The sequence below is a fragment of the Nesoenas mayeri genome (assembly GCF_963082525.1).
Source record: "Nesoenas mayeri genome assembly, chromosome: 1".
Lineage (NCBI taxonomy): Eukaryota > Metazoa > Chordata > Aves > Columbiformes > Columbidae > Nesoenas > Nesoenas mayeri.
The window spans coordinates 119,528,993-119,553,148 of record NC_137541.1 but is presented as its reverse complement, the minus strand read 5'-3'; the positions used below and the strand labels follow the sequence as shown (position 1 = coordinate 119,553,148).

The following is a 24,156-nucleotide window of genomic DNA, read 5'->3' as shown; positions in this document are numbered from 1 at the left end:
CTCCTGATTACTTTTCACATTTCCATTTTTGAAGGCGCGGGGGCATTTCTCTAGTTTTCAGCCCACCCATGAAGAGCCCTAAGTATTTTAATACCCCTTCAGTTCCGGCTAGACAAGCCTTACAGTATAACCTGTCACAATCCCAGCTACATTTGAAAAACATCACTGTAGCACCCTGGAGATAACCTCTGTGTGTCAGCCACCCTGCCACTCCCTCACGTGTTCAGCTGCCATCAGCCTACAGCAACATTTTCCAGCTCTGCCTAAAACAGGTGAGACTAGATGTATCAGGACTGCAGTATTTGACATTCCTACTTGTCAGGCAAATAGAAAGCTTCCTGCAGTGAGGGAAGTTTGCACAATTTCATCTTTTACTAAGATGTGTAGTTTCCCACAAGTAAAATAACCACCTGAGTGCAGCGCAAGCCTCATCTCTGCCCTCTACCCAAGTTCCCAGCCAGACCAAGCTCCTTGCAGGCTTCTCACCCCTCCAGCTAGTTAAAAGCACCACAGGGCTTTCCTTCTGCCTGCAAAGAGCTCTGTGGGCAGCAGGAACAGGGACTGCATCTACCTCCTGATGTGGATGCAGGGAAAGTATTCAACTGCACCAAAGGCAAAAACTGATCTGAGGAAGGAGCTACTAAACAGGAGTAAGGGCTCCAGACTCTAAGTAACAGCAAGCTTGAGTACTGAAAACATTAGTGGGGAAAAAAAAAAAAAAAAAAAAAAAAAAGTGAAAACACCTTTTTTCCTTCAGCAAGTGTAGGTGGGTTCCAATTTCTTTTTAATGATTTTACTCCACAAGTAACTCTGGAAATGGCTACGAATAACAGCCTCACCTGAGAATCCTTCCAGCAAACAGTATGGTCAGCTTCCCAAGAGTGAATGGCAGTACTGTCCACCTCCTACAGAAACTTCATTTAGTATCTGTGAAACACTCGGAAATCTCACAGATGATTATTTCGTCTCAAGGAAGGGGGAGGGGGGAGGAAGCCCTTGGTTTTTTTTACTATAGCAGTGCAGGGATCTCAGTTCATGAAGCTTGGAGCAGATTTACACACAAGGGCAGACCAGGTGATTGCCTAGGACAGCAAACTAGCCAGGAGATATTGAGAGTATTGCATGACTTAGGCTGCATATTTTACAGTTATATGTGCTATGGAGGATGCAGGAGAAGGGTCAGAAATAAACACAAAGTGACATGGATTAGACCTGCCCGGTGTTATTTTTCAAGGCTTTTGGACTACCTGCTCCATCTAATGATCTATCTGGCACTGTCATTACTCCAAAGGTATAGAGACTAATTTCATCCTAAGTGTTCCCATCTTTCAAAAGGCCACACTTGACTGCTGTTATTAATTCCATGCATGATGAAGACATTTAAACCCTCACACGCTTTCTAACAACAGGACGTCTTTCATGCCTCGCTCTTATTAGTACAGCAGATTGATTTGCACACACACACGCCCACTCCCCACACCAGACGCCGCCGCCGAGAAACGTGGCTACAGTCACCCAAGCCACGACCACAGGCTGCCACCAACACCCGCGCCGGCATCCCCGAGCGGCCCTGGACCCGGCTCCGCACTCCCACCTCCTTCTCATCCCCCTCCTCCACCCCCGCCGGCCGCTGCCTCTCCTCCCGCGAGGTCCTAAGGCGAGCGGTGCCCCAGAGAGGCTGCCGGAGCCCGGCCCCCACGACGCTGAGGGTCGCGCCACCACACCGGGAGGACATCAGGGGACCGGAGTCCCGGTCGCCCGCATCGCACCCCTTGTCTCGGAGTCCCTATCGCCCGCCCCGTCGCCTTTCCTTCAAGGCTTTCAGAAACTTTTCTCGCTAGCGTGCCGTCACGCTTCGTTAGCGGTGCTGCGGGCTGGGCTCAGCCGAGCCGGAAAGTTTCTCCCGCGGGTACTGGATTGGATCAACTTTCCCGCACGGATCCCAGGCAGCCGGAGCAGCTGTGGTCCCTGGCGCTCCAGCTGCCCGGGGGCCGTGCAGGAGAAACGCAAGGAGGAGCTCAGTTCGGGGGAGGGAGAGATGAAGCCGGGGCGTGGGGAAGCCGCTCCCTTCTTCTTCCTCCTCCTCCTCCTCCTCCCTTGGCAGCTCTAGTCTGGCAGCCGGGCGGCCGCTGCCTCCGGCCGGAGCCGCTGCAGTTGGGAAGAGCTCCCCGGCCCCCGCGCTGCCGCCGGGATGAGGACGCCGCTGGCGGCTCCCGGCCTCCTGCTCCTCCTGGCCGGCACTGCGGGGCTCTGCCAGGCTTTATTCTCCCTCCCGCTCCGTGTGTCCCACCCGGTCGCCCCCGGCGGGTCGCCGCCGGCCCCAGTGGTGCTGCGGCCCGGGAGCGTCAGCCGGCAGCAGGATCCTCTCGCTGGTGAGGACGGCTTGGCCTTGGCCTCAGATCCCGTGGGCAGCCTCAACTTTTTAGCCATGGTAGAGAATCTGCAAGGGGACTCCGGCCGAGGCTACTACCTGGAGATGCTGATCGGGACCCCGCCGCAGGCGGTAAGATCGGCCCGGGGACTGCGGGCTTGGGTTGAGGGGGGGAAGCGGGGTAAACTTCTCGGTGAGCGGGAGTCTGTGTGTCTCCCCCCCGCCCAAACACAACTTTCTCCCGGTGCTCAGTGCTGGCGCCTCCTCCACACCCGCTCAAAAGACGGTGCCGGTGGCCGGCGCGGGGGAGCCCCGGCGGCCGCAACGAGTTTCCGCGGGTCAGGCGGGAGGAGCGTCCCTGCCCGCCCGCCGTCCCTCTCGGGGCCCCGGCGGCCTCACCGGGCTCAGCGGGGCGGCGAGAGGCAGCGGGTGCCTGCAAGAGGCTGCCCTGCCCCGGCCCGGTGACTGCTCGGGAAATCCCGCGGAGCCCATCCCCGATTTCAGGTTGTGTCATTGTATTTTGATTCGAAGCGAGTTGTTCTGTCAGTCGAAATGAGTGTGTTTTAGAGTCAGAGGGTGTTGGGGTTTTTTTTATTCTTTTATTTTATTTTTAAGCTGTCTTGCGTTGTGATTGGATGCTTTGATAGATCCTCCCGATGCCCCCGGGAGAATCACTCGAAATCTTTCTGCGAAATTAAGTGATGGCTCGGCAGAACCAGCCCCTGCTTTCGGGAATTCATGTGTTATTCATTAATAACACAAACAACGTGTACGTTTTGAATATTGTTTTCAAATAGACCATGTTTTCTTCTATCTTCTCCAACTGCCTTCACCAGCATTGCTGAAGTTTTTTTCTATGTGGTTGCTCTTTCATCTGTGTCATGAGATCCCAGGAGGAGCGTTGCAGGTCTGCTGGTGGGGATGACTAGTCAGCTGAGTGGGGATTAATTTCCTGAAAGCCCTCGGGGCTTTCCCTCAGAACTTTGTGTTTGATACGGGAGTTTAGGTCTTTGTGTTCCCAGTGTACACAAAAAAATCCTTATTCTTCTGTGTGAGCGCCTCTCCGTAATAAAAAGCCAAAATGCCTAGCCAACAGGGAGTGTTTGTCTGTTGTTGCATTTCTGGACTTCTGTGAGCTCTTTTCTTTTCACACCTTGAATGTAAGAGGGTTGGCCATGTTGTCACTCTAATTGAAATGCATGACAGGAGGATCGATGCATGTATTGAAGAAGGGTGGTGGTGTTTTATGATCAATAAATGGAGTTTTAGGGGAAAAACCACAACAACTACAAAAAAAAAAAAAAACACACATACCTAACCAAGTCTGGTGTATTAAGGTGTGGCCCAATAGCTACAAAGGCCATGAAGTAATTTTTCCTTCATGTTGTGTGCTGCATATTTGACTAGTTCTATTAGTGTGGCATTGTGTGTGCTTCATTACTCCAGGGAACATTCAATATTGGTTTCTGCCAGAATCAAGATACCAGATTTGATTGGACTAATAATCCAATTCAGTATGTCTTAAATGAAAGAAAAAAAAAAATAGAAAAAGTGACTATCAAGCATATCATCTTCTTACATGTCTGGGGGATTCTGAAATTGGAAGAATTGGAGAAGGATAAATATGACAGACTTTTGATAATGTGACTGTAGGTCTATGAGGGAGAAATGTACTGATCTCAGTGCACCTGGAGGCCTCGCGCTTAACAGCTAGTATGTTTTGTAGTACATGTGAGGTAAGGTTTCAGATAAACTCGCTGCATGGTTTTTTTTTTTCCATCTGAAAAAAAAAAAGCTCTGAATCTGGTTGCAAAGCTATTACTATTTTGAACTAGTTCTGAGTTCTTGCAAAGTTAATTATTTAAAAAACCGCCACTGGCGTTTAACACTTGTAAAGTTTTGTTCACGAGTAGGCTCGCCAACGTTGTAAGTAAGGTTATGAATGCACTTGCATTTCCAAAATCATATCTTGGCATATAGTGACTCAGTACTGAGTGCAGTTAAAATTTATTCTCTACTTTTGATGGAGGCGAATTTGTTATCTCATTCCCTGTCTGAAACTGGAAGACTTAAAGATCACAAATGTTCTCGCTGTTTTTCTGCTTTGCAATGAATAGTATAAAGCTGCAAAGCTGCTACAGGCCAGTGCTACTTGAATCCTTCACAGCGCTGACACTAAAAGCAAGTGTCTTGATACTGCCAAGTGTTGGGATTGTGTTAAACTTCTTGGGCAAGTAGTCACTGGAGTCAGAGCAGGCCACAATCAGGTAGAAGAGATATCTCTTACTGATTGAAATGCTCCTCCCAGCCTGACTTCACCTCAAGTTAGAAGCTGTGGTGTAAAGTGACATTTGGATACCTTGTTTTACCCTTGCATCCTCCCAGCACGGGACTTGCTCCCAAGCTAACTCCTTTCTTCACCCAGGCCTCTCCTGGGACAGCTGAGCACGGGGTAATGCTGCCCTGACATTTTGCCAAGGAGGAAGAAGGATACTGGCACTGAAGAAGAGTTGCAGAGCAGCCCAGCTTCGCTTCCCAGCTGTCAGAGCAGAAAGGTGGATGGCAGAGCTGCTGCTCCAGCGGTGCTGCAGAGAGGGGATGGGTAAAGACAACCAAGGCAGTAGTGGACCAAGACCAAACAGCAGGTTGTGAGAAGAGGCAAGAGATTTAATGTTGCAGTTATGATAGTGTTGGTGCCTGGTAACTTTGAAAGTGTTTGTGTTAAGTGCTGGAAGCTACTGTGCCAGTATGGGGAATGAGCATTTGTGAAAGATTTCAGCACTACTGAGCTTACATTACTGCTCAATTGCGTTTTTAGAAATTTTCCTTTTTTAGGTTTTGTTCTTGGAAGGAAGCTACTATGAAAGAATTTCAGATTTCAGGTCATTTAAGGCACATCGTTTGGCTTTCATTCCAATTCTGATTTGTCATATACCAGATAAATACAGCACAGAACTGAGTTTCACAATGGCAGTTCTGAAATACTTGTTCTGACAATATAAAAATAGAGCAGCTGTGTGAAGTCAAATTTATTTTATTTGCAAGAGAAGAAACTTCAATGCAGTTAATATAGTTTTGCAAAGTGTTTGCAGCCAAAGTATTTCTGACCATTTCCAGTTTTATAATATAGTTTCCTAACCATATCAGATCTCCAAACTAGCTACCAGGTTGGTTTCAGCTGTCATTACTCCCATTAATTCTCATTCATTCACATTCAGCTCTACTTAACAATCCTGTGAAAGGTAAAAAAAAAAGAGATCTGTTGTATCGAAGAGTGTGGTATATTTGTCTCTGATTTCATGGGTGTATTATTATGTATCCTACTTCTGACAAATTATGTACTTTACACTTGTCTGTATAGGTACACTTTTTCCAGTTCCAGATTTAAATAAGAGGTGGCAAGAGCCCAATATGAATTGTATGCACTGTTCTTACTTCTTATTTCTTTAAATAATCTGATGGAATGCCTTTGCTCTATATTTTACTATTTTACCTGCCCTGAGATTATAAGCACTGTGAGGAATTGAATCAAAGATCGTTTAGGGTTTTTCCACCATCTCCACTGCAGTTCTGTTCATATTAATTTTGTTTTTCCTACAAGCTTTTGCCCAGTAGAATAGTCAAACTCATAAAGTACCCCATGTTCTTCACAGCTTTCTTGAAGTCCATCTGGACTGCAGTAAATGTTTACAAAGAAAGTACCGTTGCCTCATATTGCCTCTCTTATGCTAGTCTTCATTGTATGAGGTAGTGGTAGTCCTGTTGGTCCCACTGCACTTCCAAATAGTGTTTTTTATTGAAACCAAGTAAATGTCACTCCTGCAACTTCATTGTGAAGAGAGGCTGGGCATGTGCCTCCCAAGGGTCAAATAGCTGTGGTCTGATCAGCAGATGGTTGAAACCACAGTAGGTAGGATCTGACTTGTGCTCTGAATGCCACGGCTACCTTTGGAAATTTCAGCTTCAATTTTTCATTCTATGAATGAAGAGGTTTTGTCTTATTTGTCCTAATCGCAGTTTGTTCTGTGTGGGGGGTGAGCAAAAACCTGTCTTGTAAATGTGCTCTGAAGTTTTAAGATCAGGCAGTGTTGAGTCTAAGGGCCTTCACTGAGAAACACAAACTTCTGTTTCTGTGTAACTGGTGGGAGTTACCTTTCCTTCAATTTCTTCCAACTATTAAAGAAAAGAAGGATAAAGAAGGATATGTATTAAACACCTCAAGTGTGTTGTGGATTTTTGCAATTTATATCTAGATATTTTGAAGGTAAGGAACACACATATTAGCAATTTCTGAACATGTAGACATTCTTCCTTAATTGTAGATAGCTCTTATTGCCTGAGTGTTGGAAGGAAAGAAGATCGTGAAGAGATATGTGGAGCTGTGTTATTCCCTGAGAAGCTAGGCTCTGCTTTCTTAATTTTGCTGAAAGGGCGTTTACCATCATTCTAGATACAAGAAGTATGGAAAATGTGATTCTTCCAGTTTCAAATACCAGAAAGCAAGCTCCAACTAGAGTCTCCCTCTCCCTTTTTTTTTTTTTGTTTTTTTTAATGATAATTACGTGGGGTTTTTGTGTTTGAGCTCTTTATGAAAGCTGAAAAAAGGAAGGGTTGAGGAGCAAAGATGAGGACCATGGTGTATTAGAGTACTTTGAGGTGACAGTGTCAGAATCCCTTCAGATCCCTCTAATGGAAGTACGATTGAAATGCAAAATGTTCCTGTTGTTAAATGATGAATTGGGTAGACTTTGTTGTTGTTGTTGTTGGATGCCAGCAAAATGAACAGGACAAGGACCTGAAAGTCCTAAGAGACAGGACCAATATAATGTACTGTGGTGTGGTGAAGTGTAATGTATTTTTGACCAAAGACAAAGCAAACAAACATACCAGATTTGCGCTGACAGGTCCCTGCCTTGGCGAATTAGCGTTCTGGCCCCTCCTTCCATACAAAATTAGCCCTCACTAAAAGGATTGCACAGAGGTAGTGAAGCCTGTACCATAAAAATAACCCAAAACACGAGTATTAGTTACAATGCAGATAGCCTGAGTATAGCACTGTGTTTTGTACCAAGGCTTTGCTTTGCTGTGTTTATAAGTGGGCTGCAATGGCCTGCAGCATTTGGACACAGAGTGACACTGAATGGAAGAGGCTTGTAATGAATGTTTGGATATTTGGAGTTATTAAGGAAGGAATGTTTTAGGAGTTCGATTTCTTTTTTGTTTGGGTTTTTGTTTGGTTTGGTTTTAGATGTGTGTTTGGGTTTGTTTTTTGGTTGGTTGGTTTTAGTTCAGTTTGTTTGTTTTTCTTTTTTTTTTTTCCTCCTGTAACCAGCAAGCAGTAAGCTCCAGGGAAAGTGTCTGGCAAGACAGATTTTAAAACTACTACACCTTGCAGGGGTCTTTATTTTTATGAAGAGCACTTAGGACTTCAGGTCTGTGAGGACATGTTAGCTATTATGTTGTCCCCACATTTTATTATCTTGGAAAATTTTTCACTTAGTGTGGGTGAAGCAAGAGTGACCTTAAACATCATCTGGTCATTGTCAAGTATAGCTACATTTGAAAAAGGAAGCTGATACAATAGTATACCCTTGCACATGTGCATCTCTGGTACAAATCAGACTTACCTCTCTCTCTTGTCTTACTGGCTGTAAAATACAGATTTAATCATAATTTCTGTAAATAAGTGAAGGAACTTGTTGGTCCTATTTCTGTCCAGATTAGGACTCGGGATCAGATCTTCAAAGCAAAGGAGGTAGCACTCAGCTGCCCCAGAAGGAAGTGTTTTTTCCTGCCATTGATGAGACTGTCATACATCTTGCTGATTTTCCGCCTGGTTTTGCTATGTGGATCTGAGCTTGTGAAGCAAATGCAGTACATGTTGTACAGATACCAGACTGCTGTTAAAATAAATTCAAATTCATATCTGTCAGTTCTGTGTCCTTCAAAGCATTTGAAACATCCCAGGAAGAAAATAGATTTTATTTGCAATTTTTTTTTCACATGAACTCCCATAGTTTTAAAATAACAAGTTATCTGTCTGTCTATCTCCTCTGCGTATGCCTACATCACAGTCACTTGTGCAGCTGGATTACATTGTTAAAGAACCAAGCTAGCAGAAACCAGGTAACTTGGGTTGGTAACAGTCTAGTTGTGGCAACGAGGACCTCCGCACGAGCAATCTGCTGTGCTTTTCTGGGTGGCTCTGCAACATACAGCCAGCTCTGTTACCACTGCCGTCGTCTGAGGTAGCCTGAGCATGTCTGCATCAACTGCATGTTTTTGTTTTCCTATGGTGGTGGCTGTGTGCTCTGCACAGCAAAGGTGGCAGCAGCCCAGAACCACTCAAGAAGAGCCTCATCAAGGAGCTTAATAAACTTTTCCCCCTTGGGATGAAAGTTTGACTGCTGAACCTGCTACTGCTCACATGCTGGCCCTCTCAGTGAGCTTCCTGGTGAGGCTGCATCTGGAGTACTGTGTCCAGTTCTGTGGTCCTCACTCTAAGGAGGACAAGGAATTATTGCAGAGAGTCCAGTGGCAGGCTACGAAGATTACTGGGGTCTGGAGCATTTTCTTTTTGTGAGAAAAGACTGAGAGAGCTGGGTCTGTTCAGCCTGGAGAAAAGAAGGCTGAGAGGGGATCTTATTTATGCTTACAAATATTTGAAGGGTGGGTGTCAAGAGAGTGGGACCAGTCCCTTTCCAGTGGTGCCCAATGATAGGATGAGGGGCAACAAGCACAGACTGAAGCAAAAGAGTTTCCATCTAAACATGAGGAAAAACTACTTTGAGGGTATCAAAGCACTGGAACAGACTGCCCGTAGAGGTTGTGGAGTCTCCTTCTCTGGAGACATTCAAAACCCACCTGGACACATTCCCGTGCAATCTCTTCTTGGTGAGCCTCCTTTAGCAGGTGGGTTGGGCTAGATGATCTCCAGTGGTCCCTTCCAACTCCAGCTATTCTGTGATTCTGTGATTGTCTGATGGGCTTTTGGCCATGCTCATCTGAGGGTGGCCACGTAGCAAAGTCAGCTCGTGTGCCTTGAGAAAGTCTTGGGCCAGAGTCAAGATTTGCTCCCTCTTTTGCCAAAGGTAGATAAAATAGTACTTTTTATTCTTCCCCTGTATTTTACAGGGACGGAGGTGGGGACAGATGTTCTAGAGCATTGGTTTTGTATGAGTCCTCCTTGAATAGATGAAACCTGTGGGCTACAGTTGAGAGGGAATTTGAAGAAAATAAACTAAATGGGGGAAAAAAGTCTTATTCAAGTAAAAATTGTAATTTGCTGAATACAATTAATGTGTCATAATTAGAAGACTCTTTTGAAGTGAATCTGTTAAGACAGTAATTGCACTCTGCAATCCTTTTTTCCCTCACCATTGCTTAGTAATAATTTGAAATTGTGAAAAATAAATTACTTGCAGATTTTGTCGTCTTTGCTCAGCTTGTGAGTACTAAAATTAGTTTATTTTCTTTAGCTTTATGGTTGGTTTATTTTTGTACCTACTTACTAGCAAACATTGCTGTTAAGCTAGACTGCATGTGTTTAGGGAAAATGCTTGTCTCAAAGTCCAGTTTCATTTTAAAGGAGAAAATATATCGGTGCTGCAGTAACACTTGGTAAGCTTCTCCTCCTTAAAGACAGAAGTGAATCCATTCCTAGGGATCTTTTGCCCATTGCATGTTTGGGTCGTTTTAAAGAAAAAAAAAAAAAAGATGACAGCTCAAGAACCAAGAGTCACCACTGTGCTTGCAGGAGAGAGTGTAAGCCTTCTCACATTAAAGGTCAGATCCTGCCATTCGACAGAGAAAAAGTAATCAGATCCTTTTGGTGGCCATCTCTCAAGTAATTCGTTGATATTTGTTTGTAGATCTGCCTGCGAGAGCACTCTGTAGAAGAGCGACTCGGAGCCTGGCGCGGTGTTGTGGTTTGTGCTCAGGCTTACACCAAAGCCAGATGTGAGAATTTTCTCACTTATCCAGGCTCACTTTGTTTCTCACTTTGTTGCTGTAGGAAGCTTCACAGCAGAGAAGATCAGCCATTTGGGGCTTCTACAGAAACAAAAGGCTTACCTGCTAAGCCACTGTATGGAAGGCTGGGTCTGCATGACCCCCTTGAAAATGTTATTGTGGTATTAGGAAAGAAAAAAATACATCAGGTCAGCAGAAGATAGGTTTTGAAGATTGCCCGTGACAGCCATAATTTTGGCATAGAAAATAATACACTAGGGTGTCTATTTCAACTGCAGACTTCAGATCTACTTATGAAATTGCAACTTTGAAATATTGAGGAAGGTTTTTTCCTCACATTTTTTTCTATCTAATTAGAAACTTTGTTTCCAAAATTCCATTGTGATACCAGCTGATACAGAAACCTTGACTGTCAGGGTTTGCAGCATAAGAAACTACTAGTTGCAAAGCCTTTTCAAGACAGAGCATGCTATGACAATTTGGAAGGTCTTCAGGGCAATATTATCACGCTGCTTAAGCATGGTATGGAGAGACCTATGGTTTCATTCACTATGCTGTCTAGTAGATGTCTGCTGTAGGTTAGATTTAAGTGCGAGGCATGTCAGAAAGTGATTAATCAGTCCTACTGATACTTTTCTATGACTAAAGAGGTTTTTACTTCATTCATTCATTTTTCTTCTCAGTGCCTCCCAGGTTGCAAATAAGACAGAGGAGTCCAAAGGTGGTCACACTTCCCAAAAAGTCTGAGAAGTGATGTAGCAAGATAACATCTGATGCAGTCACAGTGCTTCAGTTTATCTGTCACAGAATGATCTTCTCATTACTTCACAGATACAAAGTCCTTCAGGGAATAACACTAGCATTTTGCAGGATCCAGAGTGCCAGATTTTTGCATTTGGTCTGCTGACATAAATAATGTATGGAGGAGGGAAAAAAAAGTTCAGCGAATTTCTAGCAACTGCTGTTATGAATGTTGGCATGTGTTACATGTTCCAGATTGAGTTAAATTTTATTTACACTCTGCTGAGCTTTTGGGTTAACCTTTTCTTGGCAAGTGACCAAACACTAGTGATACTACCTGCACACTTTTGTTCAGGTTTGGAAACTTTCTTCAGAGCAGGTGTGCATGAGAATGTTTGCTGTTGCTGATGAGTGAATTTCACCACACTGAGCACCATCAGCTCCAGCGTGTAGGCAGCAATGATGTGCTGCCTTCCTTTGGGCTGCTGTAGGACCTGAGGTGCCATCATCACATCATGGGTTGTAACCCCTGGCTGAAGTAGAAGATAGCTTAGTCCTACATACAGGTTGATAGGTGGAGGAATGGATAGTACGAAGCTGTCTTCTGTGTGATGTTGCAGTGCACAGTAGCAGACTTCGTCAGCCTGAGAGTATAAAGAAGTCTTTTAACTTCCTGCCCTACAAACTCAACCTGGTATCTGAAAATAAAGCTGTGTTCCTGCATGCCTCTGTGTTCTCCAGTGTAATAAAGATTTTTATAGTAGAACTTGGTTAACAATTGTAATGATGTATGAGCCACAGGCAAAGCTGGTTCATTTCCCAGAGCTGCTGCCTCTACAGTATTAGCCAGGGTAAAGAGTAAAGTGTGCATGTTTGAGAAGGAGAGAGAGAAATAAATGAGTCCAATAGCAGGGGGATGAATGCTGCTGCTTTAAAAAAAAAAAAAAAAATTTAAAAATGATAACTTCACTTGGGAATCAAATCTGCCTTTTAAATTGCCCTGCCAATTTTTTTAAGTAAAATGTTAGAATAAATATGAACAAAAAAGATTGTTCTTATTTTTAATAAATCAAACACATTATTGTGACATTGCTTAGCAGCTTTTTTTTTCCCCTCCCATAAAATAGTCCTTCCTGGTATTATGGAGTGAAAAGCTGTTTTCTGTGTTTGCCTTTGAACTGCACTGTACAGTTGCAGCAAATACCCATGACAACAATCAAATTCTGCTCCTTGGTAATATCCTAAATAGGTCAGGTGGAATGGGGAGCAAAAGCCTTCTGTTTGTTGTATTCCCTTTATTAATTACCAGGGAAATAAAAACACCAGAGTTGCATCACCCTGTTTGTGCTCTGAGACCTGGGGCCACCTGTCTACATTCCTGTGGCCACTTAAGATGGTACAAACCAGCGGGCAGCTGCCTGACCTTACACCTTTCCCCAGAGATGTGGCACAGCTTTTCTAGCAGGGAATACAGTCAAAATAACCAAATTCCAGTCCTTGTGCTTGACATAGCCAGACCTGTGGTTTCTTGTTGTGTTTTGTTGTTATTGTTTGTTTTTTACTGATTTCTTCCCTTCCTCACCCCTCTTGCCTGCACCAGCAGATCCAGCCACGACCATTTGCTATCCATACAGCAACAGCCCGGTAGGTGTCTGAAAGTATGAGATCACTGCTGTTTCTGGGCAGAAAAGGAAGAAGAGAGGTGGGAGCTGTGATGGAAGAGGATGGGATCAGTCTTTGCAGTTCCCCAGGTGGAAACATCCCAGTTTTGCAATATGAAATACTGTAGCAGCTCTCATATGTCAAACGAAATCTGACAATGCTGCAAGTCCAGTCCTGAAGAAGAAGTTGTGGCATTTTTTATAGCAGAGGTCAGGTCTTGAAGTACAGGGAGCCCATAGTTGGTTTTCTGGGGTGTGTGCTAATTTACTTACTTATCCATGTCCAACAATCTTGGCTAATCCAGGGAACCCAGGTGCATGAATGTGGGATTGTCGGTAGTTTCCTGTCCACCCGGAGGGAGGGGCTGCTTTCACAGCCATGAATTTGATTCAAGCAACAAAGTGGGGGTTCCCCTGTAGTCATGTCTGTTGGCTTTTGCGTTTTGGAAAGGGTGGTTGTTTCACCATTACAGTGTATGGAGAAAAAACAAGAAAAAATATGGTTATCCACTTTGGTTTTGTTGCAGTGTTTTAGGGGAATGTTTGAAAAATATCTTATAAGCATTCAATGTCCTTCTCAAAGAAAAGCACTAAAAAAACATAAATGAGCCCTTCCTGAAAGCAGGCAGTGAGTGTGGCTAGAAGTACATTATAATGAGCAGCCCCACTGCTGGGAACAGCCTGTTCTGGGGAGAATGGATTGACCTGATGTGTCGGGGTGCCCTGCCTTCACCTCTCCTTCTCCTAGCTCTCCAGGCTTTGAAAAACCTTTGCTAACAAACACCCATCTCCAAAACTAACATCTTGACAGAGGAGGGGAAAAAAAACTGAAAAGAATCATGTCACTATGAGAGTGAGTTGACAGGGGGAGGAGAGGGAAGAGATCAGACCTGGCATGCAGCCTTCTCAAAACTGATTTTTCTCACTGCTGTCCTGCAAACTTCTTTTTCTTCCTACCTGTCTCTGAAATGTACTCTTTTTCAAAGTTAATCGTTGCCTTCAAAAGCTTCTTAAATATTTCAGGAGCAGCTTTGGCACTTGGTTTCAGATCTCCAGTGCAATTTGAAATCCACGGTCTTATTTAAATTTGAGATTGAAGTTCAGATCTTCAGTGTGAAGGAGACCTTTTAACGCATGTGGAAATACAGGAGTGAGACTGACACTCTCCTGAGGGGCTCCTGCCAGCTACTGAAGGGCAAGGCTACTGTGGTTTCTTTGGCAAAAGGAAGATTTACAAAAAAAATTACCACCACTGGTGAAGTTAGAGATACTTCCTACCAGCCTATGCTCAAGAGGATTAGGAATGGACTTCAGAGGCTATGCTGAAGTTTGAAACGTGTCCATTTATTAATTCTGTTATTTCCAAATGGCACAGTAAACATGGGCAGCGACTCATGATGTAGAAGGTTGTACAGCATGAGGAAGGTTTAAAGGTTAGTTGGTTCAAGCCTTCTTGAGTTTACTTAGTATAGCTTGGCTCTGTGTAAATGTGTAAAACTGTTTCAGCCTTACAGATACTGCAGTTGGAGGGTTTTTGCTTTAGTTTCAAAACAAACTTGTTTGTTTGGGTTTTTTTACAGTGTAGGGCTTCTGAAGCTGGGTAAAGAAGAACTAAAAATGCCTTTCTTTCAGACAGCAGTTTCTCTGAGTCTTAATGAATAACAGAGGTAAAGAAAAGCGTGACCTGACAAAATAAATTGGAAGCTAATTTTGGAGAGCAAAAGCCTCAGAAAATTGAAATTCTGAACTGTATGCAGCTTCTAACTGTAATCATTCACTGGGTATAATACATTAATGTAGGATTACTGATTTCATTTCCTTCTGAGAAAAAAAAAAAAGGGCAAAAAACCCTCCTTGGCTATTGTCTTCTGAAAGGTACTGTTGTTAAAATGACGAGTGCCTTTCTCCTCTTTTTTTTTTTTCTTCTTTCCCCTAACAAACAACACCTCTAAAATTGTTTGACATAAAACTATGTTTTTTTCAGAAGTTCCATGCCCTAAGTACTACTGGTAAACAAACCAGTCGTAGCAGACACTTAACCTAAGACACTTGAGGTGGATGGTTTGTTGTTTTTCAGTCAGGTGGTTGTCTTTACTTACAGGGAAAGTTTAGCTTCAGGTCAGCTGAAAAAAAATGACAATGTTTTTCTTCAAGAATGAAGTGATACAGACTGTGGTTAAGCACATAGGTACAAGTGCACAGACACTTGCTGAGGGATCTGTCTAGGCACAGCAAAACGCTTTTTCACTGGGCAGTGGTGTCTGTGTCCCTGTATCACAAAATACAGCTGTGCAGCCCTTTGCCCAGCTCTGCTGCTCTCCTATTTCCCACAGAGCTAGAAGCTGTTCCTCTCCTCAAGTCCTCCTGCAGCACCCATAGCTCCATGGACTAGCAGCCGTCTGATGTGGCTGGCCATCACTCCAGAGAGTTCAACATCCTGCAGCGCAGTACCCAGAGGTGCTTGCTTGATGGTTTCAACACGAGAAAGAGGTTGAGGTTGAGAAGGTGACTATGAAGTCTGTAATGGCATTCATGAGCCCGTCTCAGAGAGTCAGACTGGTAGTCAAGACACACGTAAGGCATTTCTGCAGTTTCTTTTTAGCTGTTGAATTATTGAATTAATAGCTGCCTCTCCAACACCTTTGGCCACCATGTTCTCTAGGAATAGGGGAGTGACCTCTGGATGAGATGCTTGCTAATTTAGATGTGGCACAGAGTGTAGACTTAGCCTGTCTCTAAACCAAGGCTGTGTGGGCACAGGGATTCCTTGTGAGTCTTGCAGTTAGACGTGAGAGTTGGTCCCAGTGGCATTTGGCTTACAGTCTTGCTTGTCTCTAGGTGCTGTACTACAATTAGCAAAAAATTGGTGGTTTTAATTTGTATACACTTACTAACAGGTGGAAACATGCTCTCAGATGTAGCAAGAGCTTTTTTTGTACATAAGTGCAAATAACTGATGTCTCCTGCATTCATTCTTGAATTTCAGGATTTGTGGGGCTATTTTATCTTCCATTTATCTAGACACTCATTAGTCCTTCAATTCAAGAATGTGTTTAGGATAAATATAGAAAATACATAGATTTTCCTTACTCAGATTTTGAGCACTTTACTGCTTTAGTAAGAACGAACAGTCTACCTGATGTTAATGTGCATTACTAGCTACACTGGGAAAGGCTGAAAAAGGTACTAGTTGGCTCACATGCAAACCCCTTTTGCTGGAAGATGCAGATCCCAGGGGATCTTTGTGGCAACCATACATCTGTTAGAAGACTATCACAGTTTTCCTATCTTTTCATACCAGTCCAAGCCTTCCAATGGTTATTTACAGGTGAGATTTTTCTAGACCTCTAGATATTGTTGTTACTGAACTTCCTTGAACTAGTCTGGATTTTCCTGAAAACCTAATCCCTAGAACAAGGAGTGACTTCAGCTGTAGCTGGTTTAGGTGAATGAGAGGTTACTTCACACACCTACATTCTTCATCAGCTGTAGGGTACAGGAGAGGGATTTGTATTTGGAAAAAAAAAAAAAGTGACTCTTTTCTGAAAAGGCAGGGAGACAAAATTGCTGCGATTCACACAGCTCTAAGATAAGCAAGTAATAGCTCATGTTCAACAGCAAAGCATGTTCATATACCATGAATAGGATGGATGTGTTGTATGATAAATCAAGACACAGCAAATAAATTTCAGCCTGAAAACTAAGATACCACATGAGACGGCATGTGCAGGAAGAATGCTAATGTTCAGGGAACCAAAAGCATTGGCAGAAAGGAGAGCGATGAATTGAAGAATAGATATTTTGTTTTGTTACCAGGATTGATTGGCTGACTGTTTTTTTGTCTTTAAACTATAATAGCCTTCCCTTATTGTCAAAATGATAATATATATAAAGCACTTCCTGAAATATTTCTCTTCAAAATGACTATTCATCGGTCCCAGAGTCAGATGCTCATATTTCAACTTGCAATTTAGTTTAGCAAGTTTATACTTCAGAGCAATCAGTCATTTTAGCATTTGTGGTTTTAATGCAAATCTCAACTACAGAAGCACACAGTGCTCTTAAGCACAGATAGATTGGCTAATCCAGATAGTACTTTGTAATCTTCTGGCAAAGAAAGAGTTTACTGCTTTTCAGACAGAGGAAAGAAAAAAAACAAGGTATTTGTCCCAGTCTAGCAGTGCAGATCATGAAAAGATTGAGGGCAAGAGATTCTTGGTCTTCTACTGGGCCCAGTGCAGGTGTAAGAGTATCCAGGGATAGCTGAGTGTTGTAGGTGGCTGGGGGACAAAGTGAATGTAAAGGTAGTGTAGATATGGGGTCAAATCACTGGTTCTGACACCAGCTGGGAATGTGGTGAGGGGAATGACAGTGAATGCCAAACATGCTCTGGTGAGCTTGATCTGCTGCTGCCCTGAAAAGCCTCCATTTGCCTCTTGTTCTCTTGCTTACTCCACAACCTACAAACATGCCACACTTTTTGTGACAAACTTCTGCCCTGACAAAAGCAGGAATTGTCTTTGGTGATAAAGCTGACCTCCTGGTTTGGCAAAGTTTTCATGCTGCAGTAAATCACGTTCCTCTCTGTCCCCAGTGTGACGTTGCAGTGAAAAGTGGGCACCGCCTGCTGAACAAACAGCATTGAAAACCATTAATCTCCATTCCATTTTTCTTTCTCACAATGCCTCTCTTATCTTGGCTGTATAGTTAAACCCTTCTTGCGACTACAGAAGAACTATTTTTTGGAGGTAGTAGTAGGTAGGTCTGTTTTCTGTAGTGAGGTGACCTCCCTCAGGGCACCACAGGAAATACATCTCCTTCCGGATCTAACATGTGGACCTGCCCCCTCCCTTCTCCTTCACAAAGGTGAAGTATGATGCTGTCCAAGCTGCAGAGAGTCATTTGGCTCTGGATGGGGTGTTTCTCCGTCATCATCAGTGGCTGTACAGCTGTCAGCCATAAGGCTGAGTCATTTTCTGGATTCCTCTGTTCAGCACTGGTGAAGCCACAGCTAGAGCTCCCATGTTTAAGGGATTAGAGCATCTCTCATGTGAGGGAAGGCTGAGAGAGCTGGGACTACTCAGCCTGGAGAAGAGAAGGCTCAGGAGGGAATATCATCAATGTATGTAAATACCTGAAGAGAGAGTACAAAGAGGACAGAGCCAGATTCTTTCCAGAGATGCCTAGTGACAAGACCAGAGGCAATGGACACAAACTGAAACACAGGAGGTTCCCTCTAAACATAAAGAAAACTGCATTTTTACTGTGAGGGTAACCAAGCGCTGGCACAGGTTGCCCAGGGAAGCTGTGGAGTCTCTATCCTTGGAGACATTCAGAAGCTGTCTGGGCATGGTCCTGGGCGTCTGACTCCAGGTGGCCCTGCATGAACAGGGGGATGGACCAGATGAGTTCCAGAGGTCCTTCCCAAGCTCAACCATTCTGTGAAGTGCTGCAGAGCAATGAGGACTGGGATGCTCCCGTCCAGGGACCACTTATGAACAATGGGAGAGTCCCATCCCTGCCTCAGTGCTCAGGGTCAAGGTGCCAGTCTGTTATACAGACCAACAAACTTACCCTTTTTTGGTTTCAGTCTTACCTGTTCAGCAAAATTCATGTTACTCAGCAAGCAGAAATTTGTTGTTATAGGGGCTTTTTCGGTTTCTGTCTAACTTTGCAGGCCTCTACATCTAGAAACACTACCAAAGATTTCTCTAACTCATCTTTTAATTAGGTTTTATTTCTGTATCTTAAGAGGAACAGATGAAGAATCTATATTAAAGCCTTGTCTTCTGAATTTAGTTATTAGAAAGTAGGCTGTAAATGTTAATTCCAAGTAACACAGGGAAAAAAGCATAGTGTCTCCATGCTTAAAAAGCTGCTGTATACTGTAACATTATTAATTTGTAGAAACAAATTGCTGAAATAACCTGACTGACAGTCTGTGCCAATAATAACACGTAATAACTGTGGGCAAACACAGCATATAGTTGCTGGTGTGTTTTCTTTTTCACATGATGGTTGTAAGCAATTCTTGCCAGATGGGCTGATAATGTAATTAGGAATCGTTGTGTTAAATGAGGCAGTGTTTAAATTGGCAAGTAATTTTCCTATCTATTAACTGTCCTGAAAAAGAAGAGCTGTTACCCAAATGATTTCTAGCTGCTAATCTCTGACAAGAAATATAGCACTACTTTGCACTTTTTTTTTTAAGCACTGTCTAGCAAATTATTTTCTGTAGGGTTTATTATGTGTAGGACAAAATAAGAAAGGGACCTAAGAGGTGTTGCAATTCAGGGGTTGTTAGATGGGGTGGACTTCTCCTAAGCCAGTACATCGTGATGTGTGGTAACAGTTCATGAGCCAGTAATGGGATGCTTCCTATTTATAGTCTCTACATGTGGACAAAGAAACATTTTTGCTTTGTGATAGTTCACTGTGTGGCATACTCCATCAAGCAGAGTAGGACTATAAGCCTTATTTTAAGTGTGTGCGTGGGAGAAATCACGAAAGCACAGCAGGACAAGATTTTTAATGGCGTATGAATGTTTCTAGTGTGGAATGGTTGTTCTCTTTATTGTAGATGAGAGGTGAGGGAAAAGAAAGGGACACCATTGGGTCAAGTTAAAATCCCAAAGAAGGCATGATCACTTGTTGTTTTCATCATGAAGTCTTACAGACAGCTTCTTTGGTCTGATGGCTTGTGCAGCAGAAGCTATCAATTGCCTATCATTGAGACTTTGAACCCCGGAGTAAATGTAAGGCTGAATGAGATTGATTATTATATTTATGGCTCTATCTGTGCAAATCTTACTCTTTTTTTTCTTTTTTCTTTTTCTTTTTTTTTTAACTTCCCCTGTGCTTCAGCTGAAGCAGGGATGATAAGCCTAATACATTTTTGCAGTCTGGTTTCTTCTGTCCAATGGTGAAACTTCATTGCTTGACCTAAAAGGATCTGACCTAAAAGGCCAGACTTTTAATGGGGATGAAGATTATCACTAGCTCAGCATGGGTTGCCCAGGGAATCACATCAAAAGCAACAGCGGGACAGAGTTACATTCAAGCCCTAGGATTCCACAGCTGGAAAAGGCTCTGTATGCTAAATCATGCAGAGAGCTGGTTCGAAGAAATGCATTATGCACTTGTAGCCTCAGGCATTTGTTTTGTATATTTTTCTGAAGGTACCAAAAGCTCCCAACCTCAAACTAAAACAGGAAAGAAACTTACAGAAAGTCTGAGTAGGGTGTGGATCAGAACAGAGGCCAGGTCTGCCCCTGCTAGAAGATAATAACAACCACTATGCAACACAAATTGAATGATTGCTACATTTTATCACTTTTCCTTGAAACTGTGAAGGAATTCACTTTCTGAATGCACGGTGCGATAACTGCATGTTGCTGTTCACAGGGCAGTTAAATGAGCCGTAGATAATACCTAGGGTTGATGACACCGTATTGATGCCATTTGCTGTAACAGATACAGCAGGACTCTGAACCACCGCCAGATGAAGCTTTGCTGAATGAAAAAAGATGACAGATCAATAGCCAATTTTTTTTTTCTGATATCAAAATACAACAATATTCAGCAATGGAAGGCTTAAAAATATTAAAGACAGTGGTAAGTTAAATGATCGAAGCAGGATAGCTTACAGTAAGTGCCATTTGATATTGGTGCTAATCAAGCACTGGAAAGTTTGAGGGATCCTTGAAGTATTGACAATGTGTTTGACTTCCACTTGAAATAAATCATTACAACTGGGTTTTTTTCAGTGTCTCTACCCCTTCCAAGAAGAAAATATATAAAATGTATAGCCTAAGAAGGCTTCTGCTTTCAGTGTTCCTGACTTTCAGTAAACAGGTTTGGATTTATTTCTTTTGATAAGGGCAACTTGATGAGTTATAGATAAGGTGTCAGATTTCCTCTGTAAGTTTGTCATGTCAGAGGTGGATGTTACTCTCTTGCTTACCCAACAGCTGGGGATCTTTATGAACTTCTTATTAATACTCATGCTGTTTCTGTGTAGGAAATGCATCCAGCAAAACAACCTTCAGATACAGTACGAGGTACAGATTTTATGTCCTACGGCTGTGGTAAAACTGACCTTCAGGGGAAAAAAATGGCCTTTTGCATTTGCTATCTGCTTTTGCCATATAGGTCTGAAAATGAACTTGGAAGACACAATTGAAAAAAAACAAAACAAAACAAAACACCAAGGCTTTCCTTCTGTGCTTCCAAAAGCAAAGATAAAGTGATCTTTCATTGTTTTGAATGCTGGGCACGTGATCCATCAGCAATCTTTGGGCAGTTTTTCCTTCATAGCCTCATTCAACTGTGTCTCTCTGACCTTGGCTTTCGCAAAATCTGACTTCACCTGACACTTTCTGACAACACAGGGTGATCACTAAATAATCAGGTCTCAGTGATAGGAAGTGATTCACCCGAGATGGCCATAATAAACTCAAGGAACCTGCTCTGCCTGCCTGCCCGCAGGAGCTTTGATTCACCATCTCTGGGGCTTCACCAGGAGGTACCTGGAGAGGACACTTCCACTGCTGTTGGCTCTGCCTCAGCATCAGGGTCTTCTGCCCCTGTGGCAGAAAGGAAACAGCAGAGAGAGGTGTGACTGCTCTGCAGCTGTCACAGGCCATAGCTCAATGGATCTAGTTGAGGTGCTGTCAATTTTGGTTTTCATTAGTAAACTGGGTGGCACAATGCAGTGGCAGAGGAGTGAGCAAAGTGAGGAAATTTGGCTTCGTCTTTTGGGAGAGGGCAGGGCTGAGCTCTGGAGATGGGGCAGGCTGGGCAGTCCTGCACCAAAGATCCTTTGGATGCTGCCTTGTGACTCACCAGAGCTTGCCTGAAGCTCCCCTAGCAGCACCATTAAACCAGCAGCAGGCTGTACAGCATAAAGTAGGCTCCAGTGGTGACGACATGAAAGTGGTTCTTAATGAGACATGAAGCCACTAAAGAAAATTCAGACCCAAAGGGTAGCCAGGAGAGAAAGAGAACTCAGTAAGTTATACCCACCCCAAAATGAGCTGCTAATCACTGGCGCTATTGTGAGGACTACAATAAATCAGTGTCTGCCTGAGCCGCCTGCATCTCATTATGCACAAACATGCGGATAGAGAATGTCAGCCTCAATAGCGATCTGTCATGTGAATGCTTCTGTGTCCGAGTGGGCTGGCACTTGCATGGTTAGCCGGCTTTGTATTTTTTTTTCTTTTCTCTTTTGAGGAGGGGAATATCTATTTTCTTGTGGAAATGTTGATTTGCTTTGTAGTAGTAAATTTGCCATTTTCTTCAGTGTTTTGCAAATTCTGTGAAGATAACTTTGTACTTAAGGTGCAGGGTAAAATATCTTTCATATATGTCACATTTAGCGACTAGGGTTTTGTTTGTTTTCCAAGTCCTCCTCCGTGTATGATGGCATGCATATTACTGAAGCTAGGGCAACACCTACGTATATTTATACAGCTGATGTATAGTACCCATTACTCAAGCATCACAGACTGCCTTGAAAGGCTAATTAATCTAAGCCCTGCAGCACGCCTTTGAGGCAACTTTTGTTAGTCCTCATAGATGCACACATTGTAGCTGCCCTTTGTTATTTATTTTTAATATGTTTTTTGTCCCAGAGAGGGGAAAAAAATGAATAGTTCTTACTTTGTTAGGTAGTTGACAAAACATTATGTTTTTGATATAATTGAAATAAAGTATGAAGCAAACTTTAGATTTTATTGCAAGTCATGCCTCAGAGGTTCTTATTTTCTTTTGAAGACTCAGGCCTTGGAGCCAGGTGAACTTGTAGATGTTCTTTTATTTTTAAACATCTGTGTCTAGCTCATGTGGTTGAAAAATAAATTTTAACCTTTTGCCTCTGCTTAATCTAAAATCTCAGATGCGGTGAAGCAGGTAAATAACTTGACTAAGGCTGTGGGTTTGTTTCTATTTGTCTTAAAATGCTTGCTTGGTTAGGACTGGAAATACCAATGACAGACTATATATGCTGTTCAAAAGAGAGTCCCATGGATTACTAGTTGTTTTTGTCTTCATGGTTTAATTTCAGAGCTCCTCAGTCTTGTGCTACACTAACTAGGTAAAATGGGGGCAACTGTCTTCTCCTTCCCCCTCCATGTGCAAACCGAAGATGTTTTCAAATGTGATTCCTACTCTTTTTTTTGTCTATTTGTCTTAAATCTGTTAAAGAAGGATTCAGCATATCTTCTCCAAATGCTTTATCTTCCTTTGTCTTTACTCTGCTTTCTGTCCTTGACCCTGTTTCTCCACTTTCTTTGTCAACACTAAACTCACTTCGCCTATCGTTCTTTCTTACCCTTCCCACATCCATTTTCACTCCTGGATCTCTGGCTACCTCACATCTTAAGCAAGTGATGAGGACTACCAAAGTGGCTAGTTTGAGCTAAAGTCAAACCACAGGCAACCCAGTCCTGATGTTTCACTCCCTCTTACAGGAAAATTTTTAATTCTTTCAATTTTTCTGAGGAGCAGCTGTACCCTACTGCCTAGGGCATAATTTCACAATCATTTTACACCAATCTGAGACCATGCTGTTACTGAAAGAGGCAATCACCTTTTTGTAGTACCTGCTTCTACCATCTCTTTTCAAGTAGCTGTCTGATATGGCAGATTGCTATATATACTTTTTTTTTGGTAACTGTAGGTAAGGAAGCTGATCTGATTTGTAGCACAGCCCCAAGGGTGCTAGTGCTTATGCCAAGAAACCACGGGAAGCATTCAGCCAAGAGCAAGGGAAAAGTGTGACTGCAGCTTTTAGTAGTACTACAGTCTTTAGCTGACTTAAATTATCATTTAATAACACCTGTAGTTTCAAGGTCTCCCTGAAGGAGGAAATCCTGCCTCTGGCTGCTCACTCCTGTGCTGTTACCTTCTGATTTGAGTATCATGCAGCTGGGGTGAAGCAACCTGCTAACCTGAGCCAAAGGGGAATGGAGCAGTCTCGTTTTGTCTGTATGGTTTTCATAGACAATTTTTGGCCTAATTTGTCCTCCCAATTAACTAAACATGTGGCCCACTCTTAGTCCACCTCTCAGTCCAAGCTCTTCACAGTGTTTATAAATCTGCCATCTTCCAATTTAAAGGCTGTGAAAGCTGTGGTAGGCTGCTCCTGCTCAGGATGAACTGCACAAAGCTCCCATGCTCTCCAAGTCATGAGGCAGCTTCGTGCTTCTGCTTATTTCTGCTCAGACTTGCACTCAGCCCTGACATAGAAACCTTATAAGCTCTGAGGCAAACCATGCTTTAAACAGTAGGCAATTCAGTCTGTGTCCTGGGCAAGCAAGGTTGCCGAGACACATAGATTGGGCCAAAAAGAAAATTGAGATGGTGGGATATGGTCTTGAGATTGTGTGAATATGGTCTTGGCTGGTTTTC

The 24,156-nt window shown here is 43.1% G+C and overlaps 1 protein-coding gene across 1 annotated transcript in view; it reads left to right on the top strand.

Annotated features, from left to right (window-relative positions):
* Nucleotides 1–2,038: 2,038 nt before the first annotated feature.
* The window catches only part of BACE2 (beta-secretase 2), a gene marked incomplete at both ends in the record, with an annotated part of 47,848 nt that continues 25,730 nt past the window's right edge, over nucleotides 2,039–24,156 (top strand). Inside the window, 2 exon segments of the mRNA XM_080363743.1 lie at nucleotides 2,039–2,107; nucleotides 2,111–2,503. Of these exon segments, the coding sequence (XP_080219869.1) occupies nucleotides 2,039–2,107; nucleotides 2,111–2,503 (462 nt within the window).